This window comes from Lepidochelys olivacea (assembly GCF_965140295.1).
Source record: "Lepidochelys olivacea isolate rLepOli2 genome assembly, chromosome: 2".
Taxonomy (NCBI): domain Eukaryota; kingdom Metazoa; phylum Chordata; order Testudines; family Cheloniidae; genus Lepidochelys; species Lepidochelys olivacea.
Window position 1 is genome coordinate 249,323,734 of NC_140412.1, and position 21,826 is coordinate 249,345,559.

A 21,826-nucleotide genomic window follows, 5' to 3' on the forward strand; every position below is an offset into this window, starting at 1 on the left:
GCCCTGCCACAATCTACCACAAGGACGAGATCTTTTGTGGTCTTTCTGCAAAGAACGAACAGAGCAATTTCAGGAGTAATCTCCTCTATCCTAGGTAAGGTCTGCAAGCAAATCAACACCACCTTGTGTTCAACACTGTCAATGGCTATTAGTGCATTTGAAGGACTCGCGCATAGACTCCTGACTTATGTCCATCGCTAGAAGGTAGTCAGTTGGTGAGACTGAAAACCACCTTCGTGCCTGAAGCAAGACTGAAGAGGGGTTGGGAAAGTAAGAAGAATCCACAGGACATCAATGTACGCCTTATCACAGACTCCTCAAAACCGTCACCCAAAAAAGGCAGGTTAAAGAGAATCAATTTGTTTCCCATGCAACAAAGAAATGCTTACTTTAGAAAAGCTAGTCCCCTGGGAGATAATGTCTGTCACTAGCAATGGAAATGAGCACAAACCAATATGTGTAGGTACACTTCATTCACACAGTATCGACAAAATGGGGCATTGTATATATTGGGATCATTTTTTGGGAGGTGGGGATATTTTTAGAATTTCCAGTCCCCCTCCCTTCTACCCAATTAATGTATCCTCAGTGATAAATCACACTTTGGAATATTGGCTTGAGAATCTGATGCAAATGCCTTTAAAAACCAATATCTTGCAAGGGGTGATCTAAGGATAATAGGTAGTGAAAGGCTCCATTTCCCATTCTCCAGGATCAGAGTAGCTGAAAACACCTTTATTAGCTTTTTATATTTATATTGAAGAGGCAGTTATTGTCTGACAGGATCCCAAGGTGCTTTACAGAAAGTACCAATGTATTGTATATAAGGATCCACTGAAATACATCCATCTTTGGGATGGAGCCATCCGGCCTATACAATAGTATTTAAGAGAAGTAAAGAATAACTTCTTCAAATTAAACTCCTGGGAGGAATTTCTGGCAATTACACTAGTGGGTTAAAAATTAAAAGTTACTAAAGCAACAAAAAAAAAAAAATCTAAATCCTAACTTCATCCAACAGGATTAAAGTTTGAATTTTTGATGTTAGTAATACATAGGATTTTTAAAACTGTGCATTGATGCACACAACTACATTGGTGGAATTGGACATGCTTTCCTCAAAATCTATAGCATTTATCCCTGAACACGTGCACCATTATTTTCTGAAACAAAGTTCTGGGGTGGAAGGAATTCAATTTAACTGTGGGTGCCTGTATGTACGTATAACAAATATATAAAACCTCTCATTTAGCTGGCTCTGTTTGCTTCCTAGTCTAGCACATATTAAGGAGTTATGAATAGCAGAACTGACACAACTTCAATGCTTTCTGATCTTTATTTAATGTACAGGATACTATTTATGGCTAGTCATGCTAAAATTAGGGCAATTAGATGAGAAAAGGAAATTTTGTTTCAGAAAGTTTCACACATTTGCAAGGTTCTCTTGTACACTCTTCCTAAAATTGAAAATTCTTTATGTACTTGCAGAGTTGGGGATAAATTCAACCCTGGGTTTTCAGTCATTGCAGAAATCCAATCTGGATTCTGACTAGTTTTCCTACCAAAGGGCAGATTCTGAAGTATTTTAAGGGGAAGGAATTATGACTCTAGCATCTCTTTGATAGATTTGTTAATCCTAAATTGCCAGCCAGAGATACTGAGCTCCTAAACTCTCTTGCTATTCAAAATTGTACCAATTTTTCAAATGTCAAGGCTTTTTCATCCCAGGTGACACTTTGTATGAACATTATGATTAGAATTGGTTGAAAATTTTCTGACAGTTTTTCATCAGAAAATGCTGAGTTGTCAAAATAAACATGCTCCACAGGAATGTTGCAATTTTGATGAAATTTTGATGAGAAAAAAAATCAAATGACCTTATTGGAACAAAACATTGCAACTTTTCATTTCAAAACTGCTTTTCATTTTGAATTTTTTATATTGTATAATAATAATAATACCTCATTCTGCTGCAGTGCTTTTCATCAGTTGATCTCAAAGCACTTTACAATTGAGGTTAATATCATTGCCCCATTTTACAGAGGGATAACTGAGGCACAGGGAGGAGAAGTGACACAAGGTCACCCAGCAGGGCAGTGTCAGAAGTGGGAATAGAATCTACATCTCCCAGTCCTGTGCTCTGTCCATTGTGCCACACTGCCCCTTATACAATTTTTATTCAGTCAAAATCAAAATGAAACATTTCAATTGACCCAAAACAAAATGTTGTTTAAAATTTCATATTGTGGAAAATATCAAAATTTGCTATTTCTGCTTTGTATAAAACTTTTTGTATATCTGACTTTGCTGCTGTTTGCATATATGCAGATTTCTACACATACAGAAATCTAGCAACTATCAGTACAGTAAGGGCCTGACCTGCAAGGGCCCTGAGCACCTATCATTTTCACTGAACTGCAAGAGTACAGCATCTCTCAGGAGCACCTAGCTCCTGCAGGATTAGACTTTTATTCTTTCAAATCCAGCATGAGAGAGAAACATGTTGTTCCTATTAATTATCCAAGGAAAATAATTAGATGCCTGGAATGTGACCTTGGCTTTCATAGGGATGTATTAAGCCATGTACTATAATAGCAATGGACCCTCAGCTGCTTTTGGATGTCTCAGGCCCTGCATCATCAAAGCTCTTAAGCATATGCACAGCCATTGAAGTCAATGGAAGCTGAGCAAGTGTTTAAAGTAAATCATGGGATTATGTCCTTTGCTGAATAGGCCAAAAATTCATTTTGCATCTCTGCCACGCTAGAAGGTTATGACTTCTTCTCTCAGATGCAGAGCTGACCACAATTGACCATGCTTTTGTCACCTCCAGAATGGGTTATTTAATGTTCTTTGCATAAGTCTATGCCGGAAGACCACTCAGAAGCTTCAGAATGCAGTCATCTGCCATAAAATTCTATTCTGTCTGCATTCCTTTAATAACAACAATATTCTCGAATCTGTACTAGTTTTCAGCTGCAGTTCAAGGTGTTGCTTTTTACTGATAAAATCCTGAGTGGTTTGGTTCCTGTCTGCCTTATAGATTCCCTCTCTCCTCTGCTGTTTAGTGAGATCAGCTAGGATAAATGCTGCATTAAAAGACAAGGTGCTGGAGAAAGGGTGTTTCAGGTGATAGATAGGTCCTTGCCTCTGGAACCTACTTCCCACTAGAGTTTTTTGATTTTCCTGGCACACTGAAAACCTCATCTGTTTCCAAGCTTTCAAAGAGTAAAGGTTTTAAGTAAGTGCAGTCCAATTTGTATTTTTGTATGTACAATATTTCTGAATTGTTTATACATTCACCTGCATCCCAGGATGTCCATACTTTATGAATCAAAATACTGGAATTAAAGACAGAAAACTCCAACAAGAAAACATTAGGAAGCGGTATTTCAGAAATTTAGCCAGAAGAGCTAGGCTTTTCACTGGGAATCTAGAAGACAAAGGCTAGAGCACACCAAAAATAGAAAATGAAAAATCACCTTTATTATATACTCTTCATGGTAAAAAATGGCAGCAGGGCCTTTTAATCTGTGACACTGAAAAGGTGTCAAAGATGCCTTAATTGTATGCACTGGTCAGAATTTTTTTTTTTTTAAACCCTGAAAGGGGACTTACTCAGGGTCACACACAGAGAAAGGGCAGGTACTCACTACAGGTTCATTTCACTAAGAAACAGTTTAAGACTAATTAAAAGACTGTACGATAGCCTTTCTGTCCTGGAAACTAAAATGCTTTTTTCAAAAAAATCTCTTCTTTAATGTAGAAAACTTCACTGCACACGGAACTACATCCATCTGAACTTGTTCCTCTCTTTCATTCTAAGAGCAATCTCTGTTTTAGTCAAGGATGATATTCTTTATTCCAATTCCAACACAGCTCACTGTTCAGAGGATCAGTCGTCATGGGTAATGAAGCTTTTTTGGCTACACTGTGTAATATTTTTGCCTTTTAACCCTCTCCACCTCTGCATCCCTGGTGAATTTTTGGGAACACTAAGTTGTCAGTGGAGGGAGCTGTGAGAGAACTAGTGTCAGGTAGAACTGAGATGCAACTGCAGGAGAAGAAAGGGAGCGGAAGAGCTGGGAGGTGAGCTAATGCAGCTTTGGATATTCAGGCAGGTAGCAGAGGAATTTCAGTTATCAAAAAAACAGAATCAGCCATGGCCCAGGATAACTATGACAGCAAGGAGGTGGGGTAAGTCAGGGTAGAGGTTAGAAGTGGAAGATAAATCAGCCGGGAAATGGGAAAGGCTAGATGTTCTGAGAAGGCTCTTGCAGCTGTATCTGGAGTCAGAGGAGGGGCATTAAGGGAGGGAGAGCAATAAGAGACTGAGTGGGTATTTGTAGGAGAGAAAGAGGGCTCTAGCAACCAAGCCACACCCCCAGAAGGTGATGGAGGGCTGTCATCTGCATTCATGGCAAACCATGTGGCACAGTAGGGATAAGGCATTAACATAGTATGCAGGGTTGCAAAATCTCAGAGGTTGAGAAGGTTGCACAGTTAAATGGTATATCACATTGTACAGAGCAGTGGTTTTCAAAGTTCGGGTTACGACCCAGTATTGGGTCGCGGAATCCAAGGCACTGGATGGCCTTGCTCAGCACCCAGGGACCCTGGTGGCTGGCCAGTAAAAACTAGTAGTCCTTACCCATTCTGACACCGTCCTGGAAGCGGCCAGCAGCACGTCCAGCTCATATGTAGGGGGGCCACGGGGCACAACCAGTGGGAGCTGGAGGGGGGGGTGCCCGCAGGCAAGAGCTGCGCTGAGCCGCTTGCACGCCTCACCCAAGGAGCCAGACCTGCTGCTGGCCTCTTCCGGGGCACAGTGCAGTCCACCATGCCAGGACAGGCGGGAAGCCTACCTCTGCACCGCTGACCGGGAGCCGCCGGAGGTAAGCCCGTGCCCCAACCCCACGCCCCAATTCCAGCCCTGAGCCCCCCAAACCCGGGGCCCCTTCCTGCACCCCAACCCCCTCATCCCCGGCCCCAGTTTTCTTCAACTGGGTCACCAGAAAAAAAGTTTGAAAACCACTGGCATAGAGTATCCCCATCTCCTTGGTTTGGAGCAGAACTGCTGCAAAATAAATCTGCGGACACTGCTGAAGACCTCAGAGAATTTAATTTACAGTGTTTTTTCCCCTGCCCATTGTGGCTAAATTTAGAGTATAGAAAAAACTGAAGAAAAATGCAGTGTAATATTTTTGTATTGATAAAGCTACATTCTTCCATTGTGCAAACCTTTTCCAAGTGACTCTTAAGCTATATTTACACAATCTGTCAATTGAAACACTCTCACTGTAGAAATACTTAACACTGGCACTGTAAAATCATTGTAAACAGGTCACTTGGATTGACATCTCAGGGAGTCAAGAATGCTCAAAGCCTTGCAGGATTAGGCTCTTGGCCCTGATCATGCCTATTTGCACCCAAGTCGTTCCTGTTTTTGTCCTGCAGTTACTCTTGTTTGCAGCTGGATATTCTTGCAGTTGGACTGGTCCAGATCAATGTGCTGTTCTCTAATTTCTGTTGCATTGTTGTTGAGATGATCTGATGTTGCTTGGAATAGGTACTGTTTCTTACACTATTTGAACCCTGGTTTAGTTATGTAACAGCTTGGAGAGTTTGACTCTCACATCATGTTTATGCATTCCACAGAGCTATTTGTGCTCTTGGCACAGCTCTTTTAAAATGAACAGTTTCTCAAACGGAATAACTTTTTTTACACAATTTGGCTGGCTGGTGGCATCTATTCATTGGCTGGGAACTGCCTCAGCTACAGGTTTAACTTCAAGAGGGAGGGCAAAAGACTTCGAAGAGGAGTAAATGGACACAAAGTGCATCATGACTTTGAGTCAAGATAAAGCCTTCTAACCCTGAATGCCATGCCGTAATCAGGTTGTAAAGAGAATTAAGCATCAAACCACATTTTAATTTACAGTTTAAAAAGTTACATTTTCCCCTGTGTGAAACCCTCTGCACATTTCCTTGTAGCATCAGATATCTTAGAACGGTACATTCTGAAAAACATCACACAGACTATAAATTGCAGAGGTCATAATGGAGTGATGCATTCTGGTTGTCTTTAACATATTGGGAAACACTAGAGAATTTCACAGTGCGGGAAAAATATTTTTGATGGTACAGTCAAATTTTTATTTTCTAGATATCCTTACATCCTGACCAGTGGGACTGCATTTGGTACCTAATTCTATATTTTTCACTTTGACCTTTGAAAATTCACAAAGGCAAATTTTTGTTATTTTTCTAACAAATTAAAACCTCTAGGAAACTTTTAGGAAAACCTATAAAGTTATATGTGTTTATTATCTTAATTGATGGTCTTTGGTATCTTCCTTTTTTAATGTTTATGTCATGATGATTTCAAGGTTTCTGAGTAAATTGGCTGCAAGGAAGCCATAGAAATAAAGTTTTGGCTAACTAAATTCCTTTGTATAAGCATTCTTTATACTTTAAATGCATCTCCTTATTTCTAGGGGCCATTGAAAAATAACTTTTCTATATATTGTACATTGACATACAGGAGAGATAAGAGAACATAATATATAGAGAGCTTGGGTCTGTAGAAAAATGTTTGTAACAAAATATACTGAATTTTCTTTGCAAGAAGTTTAATCCTTGTTTGTTTGTAACACTTCAGGTTGGCTGCAAGGCTAGTTTGGTATTTTTCCAATATTGTGTTATGGCAAACTTTTACTGGCTCTTAGTTGAAGGACTTTACCTCCACATCCTCCTTGTGGTAATATTCTCTCCTAACAGACATTTCACAGTCTATCTTCTGATTGGCTGGGGTAAGTACTTAAATATATACATATTTTATTCTTATTTTTAGCTATGGATTGGTCAGGCTCAGTGTTTCCCACTGAGATAACATTATCTCCAATTAGACAGCTACCGTCCATGGGCCTGATTCCACAGGCTAAGACAGCCCCTTTATTCTGTTCCACCAATGCAAATCTAGCCACCAAAAAATTGTTCTGGCATAAAAGGATGTAGAGCTGGCACAAAGGCTCCATGCCACTCCCTCACAGGCCACTGCACAGTGACTATGTAGAGGGTATTGCCAGGAAAAAGTGGATATGTCCAGAACACTTCTGTTTTCTCAAGTATTCCCACAGACCTGACTGCCCCTTGGAAACCATCAGCAGCTGGGCACAAGCTAAGGCAGCCTTGAGGTTATCCTAATCGGTGTCGGGCTGGTTGACCCCAGAATAAGGGACGTGCAAAGCCACCATTCTCCTTCCCTCTCACATGTCCAGTTCCTGTGTCTGAATGGAGCTCAGATTCAGTGATGAATCAGGCCCCACATGTTCATTGTATTCTTTAAAAGTCAGGAGTGACTTTAATGCCTTCAGTGAAATGTGGTGTTTGAAGCACTTGCTTATGCCCCATTGTACAGGAAAACACTATGGAAGCTATCCTTCACATTGCTGCCAATTCACCTTAGATGCTTGCCAGAGAAATGGCTCTGTCTTTGATGGGAATCTCTTGAACTGCAAAGAATGCCAAACACTGTGATGATGTGATGGGCATGGGTACAATATAAGATCAGGCCACTAAATTAATTTTCAATTGTAAAATGGGATTTGAATTCAACTTCCAACAGTGAAAGTTGGACCCAGTAACTCTTTGTGCCAGCCAGTCCCTTGTTCTTCATCTTTAATATACTTTCCAACATACTGTACATATTTTTGTTTCATTTTTACACACTGATTCCTTTCATACCCGAGAGCCAAAGGAAGGTTTTATAGATGTGAAGCCCTTAGAAACTGATCATAAAAGTATACTTGGGTGTAACTGGGAAATGGGAGTGAACCAGTCTGTGTGAATGCTTTTTTGTAAAATGATTTGCACATTACATTTCATTCCTAATATCCATCTTCATTTAGTCCAGGGATACATAGCATTTGTATCCCTAAGGGTCACACTCAGGAGCCTGAAGGTGTGCATCCTTTGTATGTTCTGTAAGAAATAAATGCACTCACCTGTAATAATTGCTTGTGCTTGTCTTCATTGGGAGATGGATAGAAATTGTTTGCAACCTGCCGCTGGTCCCCACCCTGCAGCTACAGCTACACTTTATTATTCCATGTGCTGCATTTGCTTCATGCCAGAGCTTGCGTATTCTAGTAGTGGATTGTTACAAGAGGGGTAACAATCCATAGATTGTTCATAGATTTTTACAATCATTCACTATAACAAACTATAATTTCTTAGGAATTCCTACAGTATTCATCATCTTGTGGACAGTGACAAGGATCTTTTTAGAGGACACAGGGTAAGTAGCTAGGAGGACCTGGTGCTGGCCGCTTCCCGGGGGTGGCAATCCCATGGACCGGATCCAAAGCCCTGAGGGGCCGGATCTGGCCCGCATGCCATAGTTTGCCCACCCCTGGTCTATCAGCTCATCCACTTTGCTAACTGTAATATCTGAATAAAACTGTGGCATGATTTTAATATGCATCTCCATTTATAATGGTGTGCCTCCCTAAGTCTCTATGTAAGGGAGTCAGAATTTAGACTAGCATCCCTGGTAATTGTGAGTGCAGAGCACCTCACAGGATTAGGCTCTAGATGACTTAGAAACTCTTGTAAGTGGCATCTGCAATAGCTGGTACAGATGATGGATTATTCCTAATTTCTCAGGGAACCTATTTGCAATACCTCTAAAAAAATAAACTGAATTGGTACCTTGCTATGGTCATCACAGCTAGAAGCTTACAAACTATTAAATGTTTCTGCTATTTAAGGTTTATCACTTGTAGCTTCTATTCTCTCAGAAGTTTTAAGCTCTGCTTCTTCAGAAGTGCTCAGTACATACTGAAGTCAACAGGGGCTGTGGGCACTGAGAATGACTGACTGTAAAGTTAGATGGTCATTGAAGGGTAAAATGGCTTGGGGTGGAAAACTGAACAAATTATTTAAAGGGAAAAATGAGAGTCCAGTTTTTCAGATGAAGGCTTATTCTTAATATTTCCCACACCAGTTCCACTCGTCTGTAACCCAAATAGTCCAGCAGTAAATTATATCCTTTTAATTGTATCTGTCAGTTATGTCAGATCATTCTGCTGCCCCAGATACTAAACTAAACTCTTATTGGAAAAGTGTCATGACATAAAGAGTGAAACTAAACTTGAGAGTCCCCCACAGTATTTGCCTGGGTTTCTTCTAACACTGCTCTGTTACATCTCTGTTTTAATTGATTTGAATGTGCACATTAAAACCCAGTGAAAATAAAAATAAAAGCAGGAGAATATCAAATTATGTTGCTTAGAATTCACAAGAGCAGACTATTTTTGTTTTGACTTGTAAATCCAAAACACTTGTCTTCACATACCTCACGTGCCAAATAAAATTAGTATTAACATAATTTTCCCTTTTACTCTTTTTATAGTTGCTGGGATACGAATGAACACAGTGGTCCTTGGTGGGTTATACGATTACCAATTTTAGTTTCTATTATAGTAAGTAAACTACATTTTGCAATATGAATTATATATAAGTTTGCAGCCTTGTGCAGTGAATAGGCAAAAACTCCATTGTAATGAAATAAATTACTTTGTAGGGGAGATTTTAAACACATGCCCAGGTTATTTAAACTCATTGCCTTTAAAATTCAGCTGCCTCCTATTAAATGACTGGTTGGGTTTGTTTGTTTGTTTGTTTGTTTGTTTGTTTGTTTGTTTGTTTGTTTGTTTGTTTGTTTGTTTGTTTGTTTGAAACTCTTGCCAGTTCAAGAACCTTGGGGGAAGAAAACATCAAGTTAAACTTTTCATGTGGATTATAGATTTACTTTTGTTTATAAATATTATTACAGTGGAAAAGACTGACAGCTGTGTATATCTTTTCTTAACTAGTAGCCTAGAATTACATACATTAGACATTTACACAGAAGGACATTTTTAGCATGCTGCACAGGGATTGTGCTGCATAGAGTTCATTAATGTTAACTGAACATGTGCAGTTAAATTCTTGTTCATTGTGCTGAAGATGTACTCATTAGTGTGCATAACAATAGCTTTACCTCCAGTGCAAAATACAAACACAAATGCAATCATGCATTTTTTACAAATTAGCTGTAGCCTTCAGCATCTCATTTGGTAATATTTTGCGGCTTCTGAATTAGTGTTCATTAAGGGCCTAATTTAGCAAAGCACTTAAGAATGAGCTTAACTTAAAGTGCATGCCTAAGTGAGGTGCTGAATCGGGGCCTAAATAGACAGTCTACTCACTGAATGATTTATTTCGGAGTGGTAGCCCTCTTAGTCTGTATCAGAAAAAAGAACGAGGAGGACTTGTGGCACCTTAGAGACTAACACATTTATTTGGGCTTAAGCTTTTGTGGGCTAAAACCAACTTCAACAGATGCATGGCGTAGAAAATACAGTAGGAGGAGATATATATGTATATATACAGAGAACATGAAAAAATGGGCGTTGTCATACCAACTCTAACAAGACTAATCAATTAAGGTGGGCTATTATTAATCACACCAGCCACACCATCAGGGGCTCGTTCACCTGCACATCTACCAATGTGATATGTGCCAGCAATGCCCCTCTGCCATGTACATTGGCCAAACTGAACAGTCTCTGTGCAAAAGAATAAATGGACACAAATCAAACGTCAAGAATTATAACATTCAAAAACCAGTCAGAGAACACTTCAACCTCCCTGGACACTCAATTACAGACCTAAAAGGGGCAATTCTTCAACAAAAAAACTTCAAAAACAGACTCCAACTAGAAACTGCAGAACTGGAATTAATTTGCAAACTGGACACCATTAAATTAGGCTTGAATAAAAACTGGGAGTGGATGGGTCATTACACAAACTAAACACTATTTCCCCATGCTAATTTTTTCCCTTCTGTTACTCAGACCTTCTTGTCAACTGTTTGAAATGGGCCATCCTGATTATCACTACAGAAGTTTTTTTTCTTCTGCTGATAATAGCCCGCCTTAATTGATTAGTCTTGTTAGAGTTGATATGGCAACCCCCATTTTCTCATGATCTCTGTATATATATATCTTCCTCCTGTATTTTCCATTGCATGCATCTGATGAAGTGGGTTTTATCCCACGAAGCTTATGTCCAGATAAATTTACTAGTCTCTAAGGTGCCACAAGTATTCCTCATTCTTTTTGAATGATCTATGTGTTAATCCAAAGGACCTTATTCCTCCTTCATAAGAGTGAGTTCTGCATTGTTTAAACAAGACAGGGCAAAAGGTGGTTCCTGGGTGAATTTACATGAAATGAAGATTCACCAACATGAATGTTTTTCTACATAATGGGTGGACACTCAGCAGATGTACAGCATGAAGGGAAGCAAAAGTCCAAAAGGAGTTGGAGAAGTAAGGAGATCACGCTGAATGATAAAAACAAAATAAATCATACAAAATATTTCAAAAGTGCAAAATTAAAGCTCCTACTGAGCACTTTTGATTTAAACAACTACTCTGTATGCAGCTAGGGTTGCCAGCTTTCTAATCGCACAAAACCAAACACCCCTGCCCCGACCCTTCTCCGAGGCCCCACCCCCACTCATTCCATCCCCCCTCCCTCTGTGGTTCGGTGTCCCAGAAAATAACGCTTCAAGCTGACCCTTGAAAAGTCCTAGAACTTGCAATATCTGAAGACAGTAGTTAGAGCTGTCTAACTCTAGTTATGTTAGACAGTGCATATTGACAGACTTGTTGGTGCTCTAGGATTCCTGCAAAGGCTGGGAAGCCTGTTTGGTGGAGGAGAGGATGCTTAATGAAACTCTTATGAGTCTTAAACTGACCAAATCTTAATTTGATTCTAGAGTTACACTGAGGTACAACCAGCCCTCTGTTTTTTAAATCAGTAATTGAATTGATATAGTAATAAAGTATGGAAATGTCCATGTACATGGACTGTGTTGGCTCAGGTTGTGTACACATTTGGGATTGGCTGTCTTTTTCCAGATCGGTTTTCTCTCCTGAGCAACATGCTTTAAGGGGTGAGAACAACAAAACAGGCTTGTGCTTCTGCTACTTAAGGTGTAAATAAAATCACACTCCTGTCGGATTCAGATGTTAATTCCAGATGTTAATTCTGTATCTGTGGTGTTAATTTGTGAAAGAGCAGTTCACAGTGGATTTGGGCCATTTGCAGAGAGCTGAACTGCACTGCCAAAAGAAGTAGGAATGGACATTCAATCCCCCAGTGCAACAGATGAGTTAAGGTGCAATAGTTACTTTGGTCTAGATTGTCTTTCCACCTAATGTTTGATAAGAGGCAGAGCCTACCTGTGCCAGCACAGGAATAGCCCTGGAAAGCTGTCAGAGTTACAAATCGTGTCATGTTTCCCCCACTTCTCAAAGGGGAAAGTAAATTGTTGTACGCATGATGCAACTTGTTCAGCTCTGTGGGGGAAGATCAAGGTTCCATCTACTCTCCACCGCACCCACCTGTCATTAGGGGAATAGCAGCTTTATGCAGCCTTCTCTACTCCCTGTGCCTGGATTCTTAATCCAGGTAAGCGCTGTGTGATTTTATGCACCCTGTGCAGATATATAGGAGTAGGTTAAAATCTCGCCATTTATTATTAGTTAGATAACTCTGCAAGTGTACACATGCCCTAATTTTCACACCCAGGTGCCTGACATTAAGCACCCAGAAGAACTGGCCGGAGTATCCACAATTCCCACTGAAATCTAAAGGTGATGCCTGTGTTAAAGTGAGGCCACTTTTCTTTAGATGGCTAAATGTAACTTCTGGCAAACAAGTTTGAAGTTTGAAACTTGTTTGCCAGAAGTTAAGTAGCAGAAGCACTAGGCTCTGTTTTGTTGTTCTCAGCCCTTAAAGCAAGCTGCTCATGGAGCTTTGCAAAACATACTGTATAAGAAAACAAAGTCCTGCTGCCCCAAAGAGTGTGCAGCCTGCCGCAAATAAATAGGATACATGAGACAACCATTAGAAGCAAGACATTATGGACAAGTTGTCAGTAAGGAGATTAAGGTAGGAAAGCTGTGAAAAGTTTTTTTTGAGGAAGGCTTTCATGAAGCAAAAGGAAGGTAACTGGAATATTTGAAAAGGGAGGCTGTTCTGTACTCACCAGATGGACTAGCGTGAAAGTAGGTCCAAAGTGGAGTGTGAGAGATGGAGCAAGAAGGGGTATTTGATGAAGTGGGAGCAGAGATAGAGACAAAATGAGAGTTGTGTGGCATTCTGAATATGAGGATGAGAGTATACATGTATTTCGGAAGGAAAAGCAAAGCAAGTGAAGGGACTCGAGCAGGATTTACCTCTAATAGGTATAACAAACCAACCTTCACTCAGTATTCCCCTTGTTGGCATTAGTTTCAATGTTACTTCCAATTATTTTAGCTGGTTTAGGGGATTGCATTTAATCAGCTGTTGATTGCTCTAAAACAGCATTCTCAAAGTGAGTTCTTCAGGGTCAGTCCTCACATTCAATTCAGCATGGCAGAGGCCTTCCCCTGGTCTTTCCTCTGAACATTTTTGGCCTGAGAAATGTTCCTTGGCAGCCTTCCATGCGTCATGCTGTGCACATTTCAGAGCCTCTCTGATTTCTTTAATTGGAGATGTATTATGCCAAACAGTTCATTTGGAGTACCACCCATGTTTTCAATTTGGCAAATGCCGCCACGGCAATCCTCTTCCTTCCCCTCTCCCATACAGACTGCTCTCATTTGTGTGTCTTTTCAGGTGGACACAAATCTGAATTAATAGGCTTTCAGAAACCAGAAGCAGTCATGTATCATATCAACATAAGAGAGTTGTGTCCCTCTTGTTGTGACGTTAAAACTTCTGTAAAGGACTAAATAACAAGAAGGAAGTAATAAAAAGAACATTTTAAGTGATACATGTACTCGCAGTGTAATCGGTTCAAAAGTTACTGTCAGTTTAAGGCAGCCAAAATGATAAGATCACTGGTCTCATGTCATTCCACTACCTTCCTAACTTTCTACTTTGTCATTTACCTTCACTGCTGTACCCCATCCCCGACACTTTCCTGCATTTATATTATTGGCTTAATTTGCTGTCCTTAGCAGTTCGTTCAACATTGTGTATCATCTGCTTTCTGTATAAAGAAATTCCACCCCAAAGAATATTATAGAACTAAATCTACAATACTGAAGACAAAATCTCCTAAAGTGTGAACGTACTCTGTCATTTTCTTCTAATTTTGTTATCTAAACATACTGAAATTATATGAGACTTTAAACTAAATATATATTTTTAAGATTAACTTGGATACATTGGGGTCTTTAACAACTGTCCTAAATGATCATTTGAATTATAATCTCACATACTATCTAAAGTATTTCTAGGATACTTAACACCATGATATCTAAATGCCTAATCCCCTTTGGCTGGATTTAATGCTCCAGTAGCTCTATCTTTTGAAGTGATACTCACATCATGCAAACAAAGATACTTGGTTAACATTAGCCATACACAATGCTTACAGTATATCACTAAAGACCAACAGAAAAAATTGACTAGCCTCAAAAGAGACCTAGATACAAATACTTGAATATGTAGTTCACCTGAATATAGTGCTCCAAGATATGCCCTGTGAAAACCAATTATTTTATTGGCCTTTTTAAAAAGGACCACAGTTTCTAATGTTTTATGATTGATAATAGTTTGTATTACAGGAGAAATTAGGGACCTCAGTTGAGACTAGGCCCCATTTTGATAGGCACTGTACAAATGCACAGTAAGAAACAGTCCCTGCCCCAATTATCTAAATAAACACAGGCAAACGGAAAGGGGAAACAGAGATGAAGTGACTTGACTATGGTCACCCAGGAGGTCAGTAGCAAAGCCAGGAATAGAATCCCTCTGCCACCACAGTGTCCTAACCATTAGATCATATTGCCTTTATCGTACATACTTATAAAATGTATATCCCCTGACCTTTGTAATATGCTTCATTACACAAAACTGTGGGCCCAAAGGCAACAGTGAGAAGGCCTAATTCTGCTGAACTAACAGTGACTTCACTGGGAATTCTGCATATGGACAGGCTGTATATTTATCCTCTTTCTTTGTTTCTTTTACTTCAGTGAGGTCTCCTTCTAATTTTCTCTTTTACAAAAAATTTAGACCTAATCTTCTTAACTTTTTTTATATAATTAGGATCCTGTGTCCTGTCAGTTTCCTCCACCATCCCTTCTTTAGCCCTAGCATTTCCTTTAGCAGTAAATAACAGGCACAGAATGACATGCAATTATTATAATCATTTATTATATATTTGCACTTAAAAATTATACTGGGCATTGCACAGAAGACACCAAAAGTCATGGTGCCTCAAAGAGCTTTCAATCAAAATATTAGACTGAACAACCAGGGGCAGAGCTAGGGTTGGGAAAGACTAGGGATCTACCCATACAAGACGCAGGTTCTGTTTAGCTAGGTGCACAGCTTGGTGATTCTGTTGATTATTTTGTTTGTTTTTTAAATATAAAAAATAAGATATTGGTCCCTGGCTCAATACCAGAACATTTTTTCTTGTGTTTGATGCTTCTGCATCCCTGATCTGAGTTAGCTCACTTTACTGCTGTTACGCACGATGAAGAAAGTTATATGGATGTAGGATGTTATACCACACCTAACATTTAGAAATCACTGTTCATGTTCAAAGTATTTTATAGACCATGTTACACAATCCAGCACCATCTTACGTGCCTGGCACGAAGGCATCTGTTCTATAGATTGGGAACTGAGGCAGAAAGGTTGGGGACTTGCCAAAGACCAAAGAAGACATTATGGGAGATGGGATTCAGATGCAGCAATTTCTGATTTCCAGTCCTGAGTTCAAGCCCACCCCGAGTCAGATTACACTTCCTTTTATCCAGTTACTTCAGTTCCCCATCTGTAAAATATGGACAATAGCACTTCCCTACGTCACAGGGGAGTTGTGAGGATAAATACATTAAAGATTATGAGGTGCACACTTACTATGGAAATGGAGGGGCCATATCAGTACCTTAGATAGATATGCAAAGAAGGCCATTTTCATCGTTGATTTATGAATACATGTCACCTCTACAACAGCTTCCCATCCACAACTCCAGACAGGGGATTTAAGGGCCAAGAGTGGGGAAGAGTTATAAACAGGATGTGCATTATCCCTTGGCCACCAGTGGTAAATCCACCAAAGGGTTTAAGGTAACGTTAGGCTGTACTGAGACTTGACCAAAGCCCCATCATGCTTGAGAACATTCCCTTTAATGGGGTTGCTGGTGGAAAGGGATTTTGTCAGCTTTTAAGTATCTCAGAGGATGATTCCATAGTGGCATTTACAGTCATGCAGAGGTGTGTTGGATGTGACAAACCGTCAGTGAGGCAGGGAAGCAGCAGTAGATCTGAGGGAGTGCAATTTAACATGTTCTGGCAGCAAGCACTCCAGGCTCACTAATGAACTGACTAATCTGGCTTGTTTACCTCTTACCAGCACACTGCATACTAAAGTGAGGAGCTTGAAGTCACTTAAATATATATATATATGTATAAATATATATTTTCTTTTGCAGGTGAATTTTATACTTTTCATTAGTATTATAAGAATTTTACTGCAAAAGTTAAGATCGCCCGATGTCGGAGGCAATGATCAGTCACAATACAAGTGAGTAATGTGTTCTAGAAAATTCATAGAGTATATCAAAGTAATCTATTTAAAGATTTCCTCTGCTGGAGCAGACTGCCAGCAACCATCCAGTGTTGTGATGCTGTGATAACTATTTGATACAGTGGTACCCATTTTCAAATGGATGGATAGCTGGGGCTAGAATCCTGATTCAGCAAAGCTTGTAAGCACATTGAAATCAACAATGTTATGACACTTAAGCATATGCTGAAAGTTAAGCATGTGTTTAAGTGTTTTGCTGAACAGAGGTCTTTAACAAGGTTAGTATTGATTATTGTTACTTCTACAATTAATTATAATTTATTAGTGACTATAGGCCCCAGTACAGAATCAGGGCCCCATTGTGCTAAGCTCTATACACATAATAAAAAGACGGACCCTGCCCAAAAAAGCCCAGATCCCAATGTAGATGCGATATTGGCACTTGAGAGCAAAAAATGGCATGTTGATGCCTAAGTCTAATTTGAGCACTGAAAACCCCAAGCCATCTAGTCACACACAGTAGGCCTTTTAATAGGGTTCCTTGTTAATTACCTGTTCACTTCACCAAAACAAGCTGTTGCCGTACATATTTAAAAAGCGATAGAAACTTTTTGACAATACCAAAATGAAAAATACCCAATAAAACCCTGGGTATTTTTTCTGTAACCAGTGTGACATGTTTGGCACCTTACTGTTGCATCACGATTCTTTTAAAAATATGGAAATTCTCCTGTAGTTTCTACAAGTCACTTAAGAATCCAGCCATAGTCTACAAAAACTTTCCACAAACTTCCTAGGATCATCCCTTAAGTCACATCAGGGGACAGATGTGGACTTTTCACCTGATGTTGTTTGAATTGGCTTTAGTTTATGGGCACTATATACCAGCCTGTCCATTTAAGCCTCAAACTTGGTTTTACTTGCTCTGTACTGATTTCAATAGGATGTGACAGGTCCTACAAAAAACAATGTAGTGAATATGATGTTGTAATGTCTAGGTATTCTGTCTGGGGTACTAGGCTTGAAGTGTAGTGCTTATTTTTACACCCCAACCAGAGGGCAGCCATACTATTCAGCAGGGCACAAGGCAGAGGAGGGGCTTCCAGGTGGATTAAAAGCTTCAGGACAGCAGCGTAAACAAGCTACCACATCTGCACTAGGTGTTCCATTGAAGTGACCTGCTTTTCCTCCCTGCTCCCTTGTAGCCCCTAATGTAGCTGGCTTCGGAGCAGCTCACTTATAGATCTACATATGCGATGATACCTTGCTTCCCTGTTTTGGTAATTGAGAGGTTAGGGATTGTGATGTCTCAAGACAAAGAAACCCACCAGTAAAGACTGCAGCAGGTTGGGCTGCGGATACTTGAGCTCTCTGTGAAGGTGGCATGTTTGTTGTCTCAACCAGTGGACCACGCTGTATGGCCTGCTCAATCTATGGACCACACTACTTGAGATTTTGGGGTCTCTTATTTATTATTCAGAAAACTGACCAGACGATGGGCAGGACATCTGTGCAAGAGCTATTCTTTTTTTCCTCCCATCTTCATGTTTATACTTCTGTTCAGTCCTGTGTGTTCTGTTTTTCTCCAAGCGTCCTCCATAGGGCATCTTAGTGTCTTACAGTGTAGGCTGCTTACTAGCAGCAGACCTGTTTTTCACTGTTCATCAGTGTGAACTCAACTCTTGAGAGTCTGATTGCCTGGTTTTTAATTTTGGTTTGGATGGTGTTTTGGTGTTCAGTAGACATCCATGAGAATGGTAGATCAAGCTCACTGAGAAATATTGCAGAGCAATTTAAAGGTCCAGAAGCCTCATTTATGTACATGCAAATGCAATTTCTAAAATGCAGAGGGGCATGAGACTATTTTTGTATGGCTGTTTCCTCCATTAAAATGTCAGTGTCATATAGAGTTAGCTCCACAGTCAGTCGAAAATTATTAAAGCAAAAATGCTAATGTGAAAGTTGAGAAACAATGAAAGTGGAGCATGAGATCACAAGGTACAAAGTTTGTGTAAATGGTCTGGAATTTGATAACTTGTGTGGTTTGCAAAAGTCAGGATTATCATGGAGGCTTTGACCTTAAATGTACTGAAATTTTTGGTGTGGATATGGGGAGGTTTTCTTTGTTAAATTAGGACTTGATTGCGCAACCCTCTTTCATACTGGTAAGCACTTACTAATATCCTTAGCGCCACTGATTTCAGTGTGGCTGCTCACCAACATGAGTGAGTGTTTCACAGTCGGGCCGTTAGTTCTGGAGACATATGACAAGATAAAGTGGTTGCATGGCATATCATTATGCGTTCTGGAAAGAGTCACACCAGGGTCTGCCGGGAAAAGTAGATATTGTGTTACATTTTCAAAAGTGCCTAAGTGACACTGAAAGTCAGTGAGACTTGGACTCCTAAGGACCAGATCCTCAAAGGTATTCAGGCTTCTAACTTCCACTGAAATTGGGGCTTCAGCTTTTACATCATTTAGGCACTTTTGGAAAAGTTAATCTTCCTCTGCAACATCAGTAGCATGCCTCCATCCATGGGATGAAATTCATCCCACTGTAGAAGGCCCTGCCAGGTCCTACGCTACTCATAATCCCTTAATGTAGGTCTTAAGTAGGGTGTAGGATCATGTGTATGCTTTCTGCCCTGAGGTTAATTTGATACCCACAAATAGAAGTCAAAGATAAATTTTCATAGCACTCATATTATTTTAGGGAAGGAAGTCGTCACGATTATGGGAGACGGGTTAATATAAGTTATATGACCATAGATGATGAAAAATATTGCTAATATTTATTAGAAATTTTAATCTAAATTCAGATATAATTGTAAAAATTGGGACCACTGATTCTTAAGTGACTACAAGGAAACATGAAATTTAAAAAGTCATACAAGAGAACAGGTTAGACGTGTTTTACCCAGGCCGTCATTTTATATATATATGGATGTAAATGAAATTTGACTTCTATCCGTTTGTCGAGATTCTTATTTCTTTTCTAACTCCCCCACAAGCCACATAGGGGCAGATGTTGATTCACTAATTTGTTCTGTTTTGATTAATTATTTTGGTTTTATTATTCTTTATTTTTTACCCTTCCCACTTTCCACTTCACTCCTCTTCTCTGTTTTTCCTCTTCCCCACCTGCTGCCTTTCCCTCTTCTCTCTTTCATCTGCTTTCCTGCTGGTTTGGTTTTGGTGGTCAGAAAGCTATGCTGAAGACATGAGTTTTTCACTTTGCTCTCGAAGCAGTGAGATTTGTGGTCATTCTCCTCTCCTCCAGTAGAGAATTTCAAAGGTTAGGATATTTTGCTGAGGAAGCCCTGTCTTTCACGGTCATTGGTTTCACCTTCAGGTCCAGACATATTGTGATTCCTGAGGAACTTTGCTGTCCAGAAGGTCACTGTCACATAGATAGAGGCAACCTCTGAAATATTTTGAGCATGACCCATGGAGGACTTTGAGGACTGGCACAGACACTTTCAAATAGAAGGTTCTTTAGATGCGTAGTCTCTTAAATAGATAGTTTGGGTTTAAGATGGTTGCCTCAAGGCAGCCTATGTGTTTCATTGCTGAATCTAGTTGTGGTCAAGACAGTGATGACTCACTGGACTCTCCATGTTAACTTTTTGCATTTTATCTAAGATCAGGCATCCATAAGCATGCCTGACTGAATCCATATAACATGTAAAGTTTATGTTATTAAAATAAAATGCATGACAGCTAAAGGATAATTAGCTTCCCACCTTTTCAACGGTTTAGTGTCAGTTTGACAAAATCATGCTGCTTAACAAATTAAAGTTCTATCTCCAGATACTTATATAATTTTCTCTTGTACTTCAATAATTATTGTTACATAACTGTTGGAATTTTAATTAATGAAGGGTAAATGCTTCATGCCATCAGTATAAAATGAGGTGTTAGGACTCTGGGATCAGTATATAATTGCCCAAGAAATCCCTTGATTGAAGGACTGCTCTGGGATCACATTCTCCAGGCACTGTTTACACATTGTACATTTTAAATGTATTTTAATATTCAAATTAAAGAAAATGGAGATGTCTGGATAACTCTCCAGTATTCCCTACTGTTTGGGTCAGATCTTCAACTATGCTCTGACACTTCATACAATCTAAAAAGGGCCAGGGCAGCGTAAGTCACTCTATAAGCCTCTTGTCCAGCTGGGGGAGGATTGCCTGGATGAAGGCATTGTGGAAGGCAGCCATAAGGCTGTTGTCCAAGGACCCCCTCACAAACCTGGACACAGGGGCCACACTGTGGACAAGAGGACTTTGTCAAGGATGGGGCTACAGCACACCATGCTGTGGAGGTTCTGGAGCCTGGTGCAGTCTACAGGACAGCCCAAGGAGGCTCCTGAATTTAGACAGCCCCCCAGTGGCTGTCTGAGTTATGCCGGGGGCTTCTCTAGCCCCTGCAACAGCCCCAAAATCAGGAGGGTGCAAAGGTAGCTTAAAGCCACTATAGCTCTTTGAACCATAACACAGAATCTCACCCAGTGACTATAAGGCCAGTGTGGGCTTACTATAGCAAAGATGTAAGAGAAAATATAGTTTTCAGTAGGTATGAATGGCCCTTATGAGGAATATTAATTTACAGATCATACTGTCTGAGGGCTTACAGGATTGATCTAAAAAAATAAAAGTGCACTAAATATGTACGTTACTGAAACAAGACTTTACTGGGATACTCCATTAAGCTCCAATTCTTCTGCTCTGATTATTTAGGAGACTTGCAAAATCAACATTGCTGCTTATTCCGTTATTTGGAGTTCACTACATGGTGTTTGCTGTATTTCCTATACGCATTTCCAGTCACTATCAGATAATTTTTGAGTTATCTTTGGGATCTTTTCAGGTAAATTCTAAACCTTTACAAATGTTAATTCTTTTACTGATTGAGTTCAGAGCTGTGTACTAACTGATACACGTTGTCTGTTTACAGGGGCTGGTTGTTGCAGTCCTGTACTGCTTTTTGAACAGTGAAGTAAGTTTCCCTTTTCTCCCCAGTGATATTGAATAATGTTTTCAATGTAGTAGCAATAAGTGTAATAGCAGCCTTAGTATTCTAGTATATAAATCATAAATCGTATCAGTGAGTTATTATTGTACAGAATATGGTGATTTCTATATGAGAGGGGATTATATTAGATATAAAAAAC

The 21,826-nt window shown here is 39.8% G+C and overlaps 1 protein-coding gene across 1 annotated transcript in view; it reads left to right on the forward strand.

Annotated features, from left to right (window-relative positions):
- The window catches only part of VIPR2 (vasoactive intestinal peptide receptor 2), an 88,221-nt gene that overhangs the window by 60,308 nt on the left and 6,087 nt on the right, over positions 1-21,826 (forward strand). Inside the window, exons 6-12 of the mRNA XM_084621321.1 lie at positions 3,767-3,908; positions 6,662-6,812; positions 8,239-8,299; positions 9,416-9,485; positions 16,556-16,647; positions 21,393-21,522; positions 21,610-21,651. Coding sequence (XP_084477447.1) covers positions 3,767-3,908; positions 6,662-6,812; positions 8,239-8,299; positions 9,416-9,485; positions 16,556-16,647; positions 21,393-21,522; positions 21,610-21,651 — 688 coding nt within the window. The remainder of the gene's footprint in view (positions 1-3,766; positions 3,909-6,661; positions 6,813-8,238; positions 8,300-9,415; positions 9,486-16,555; positions 16,648-21,392; positions 21,523-21,609; positions 21,652-21,826) is intronic.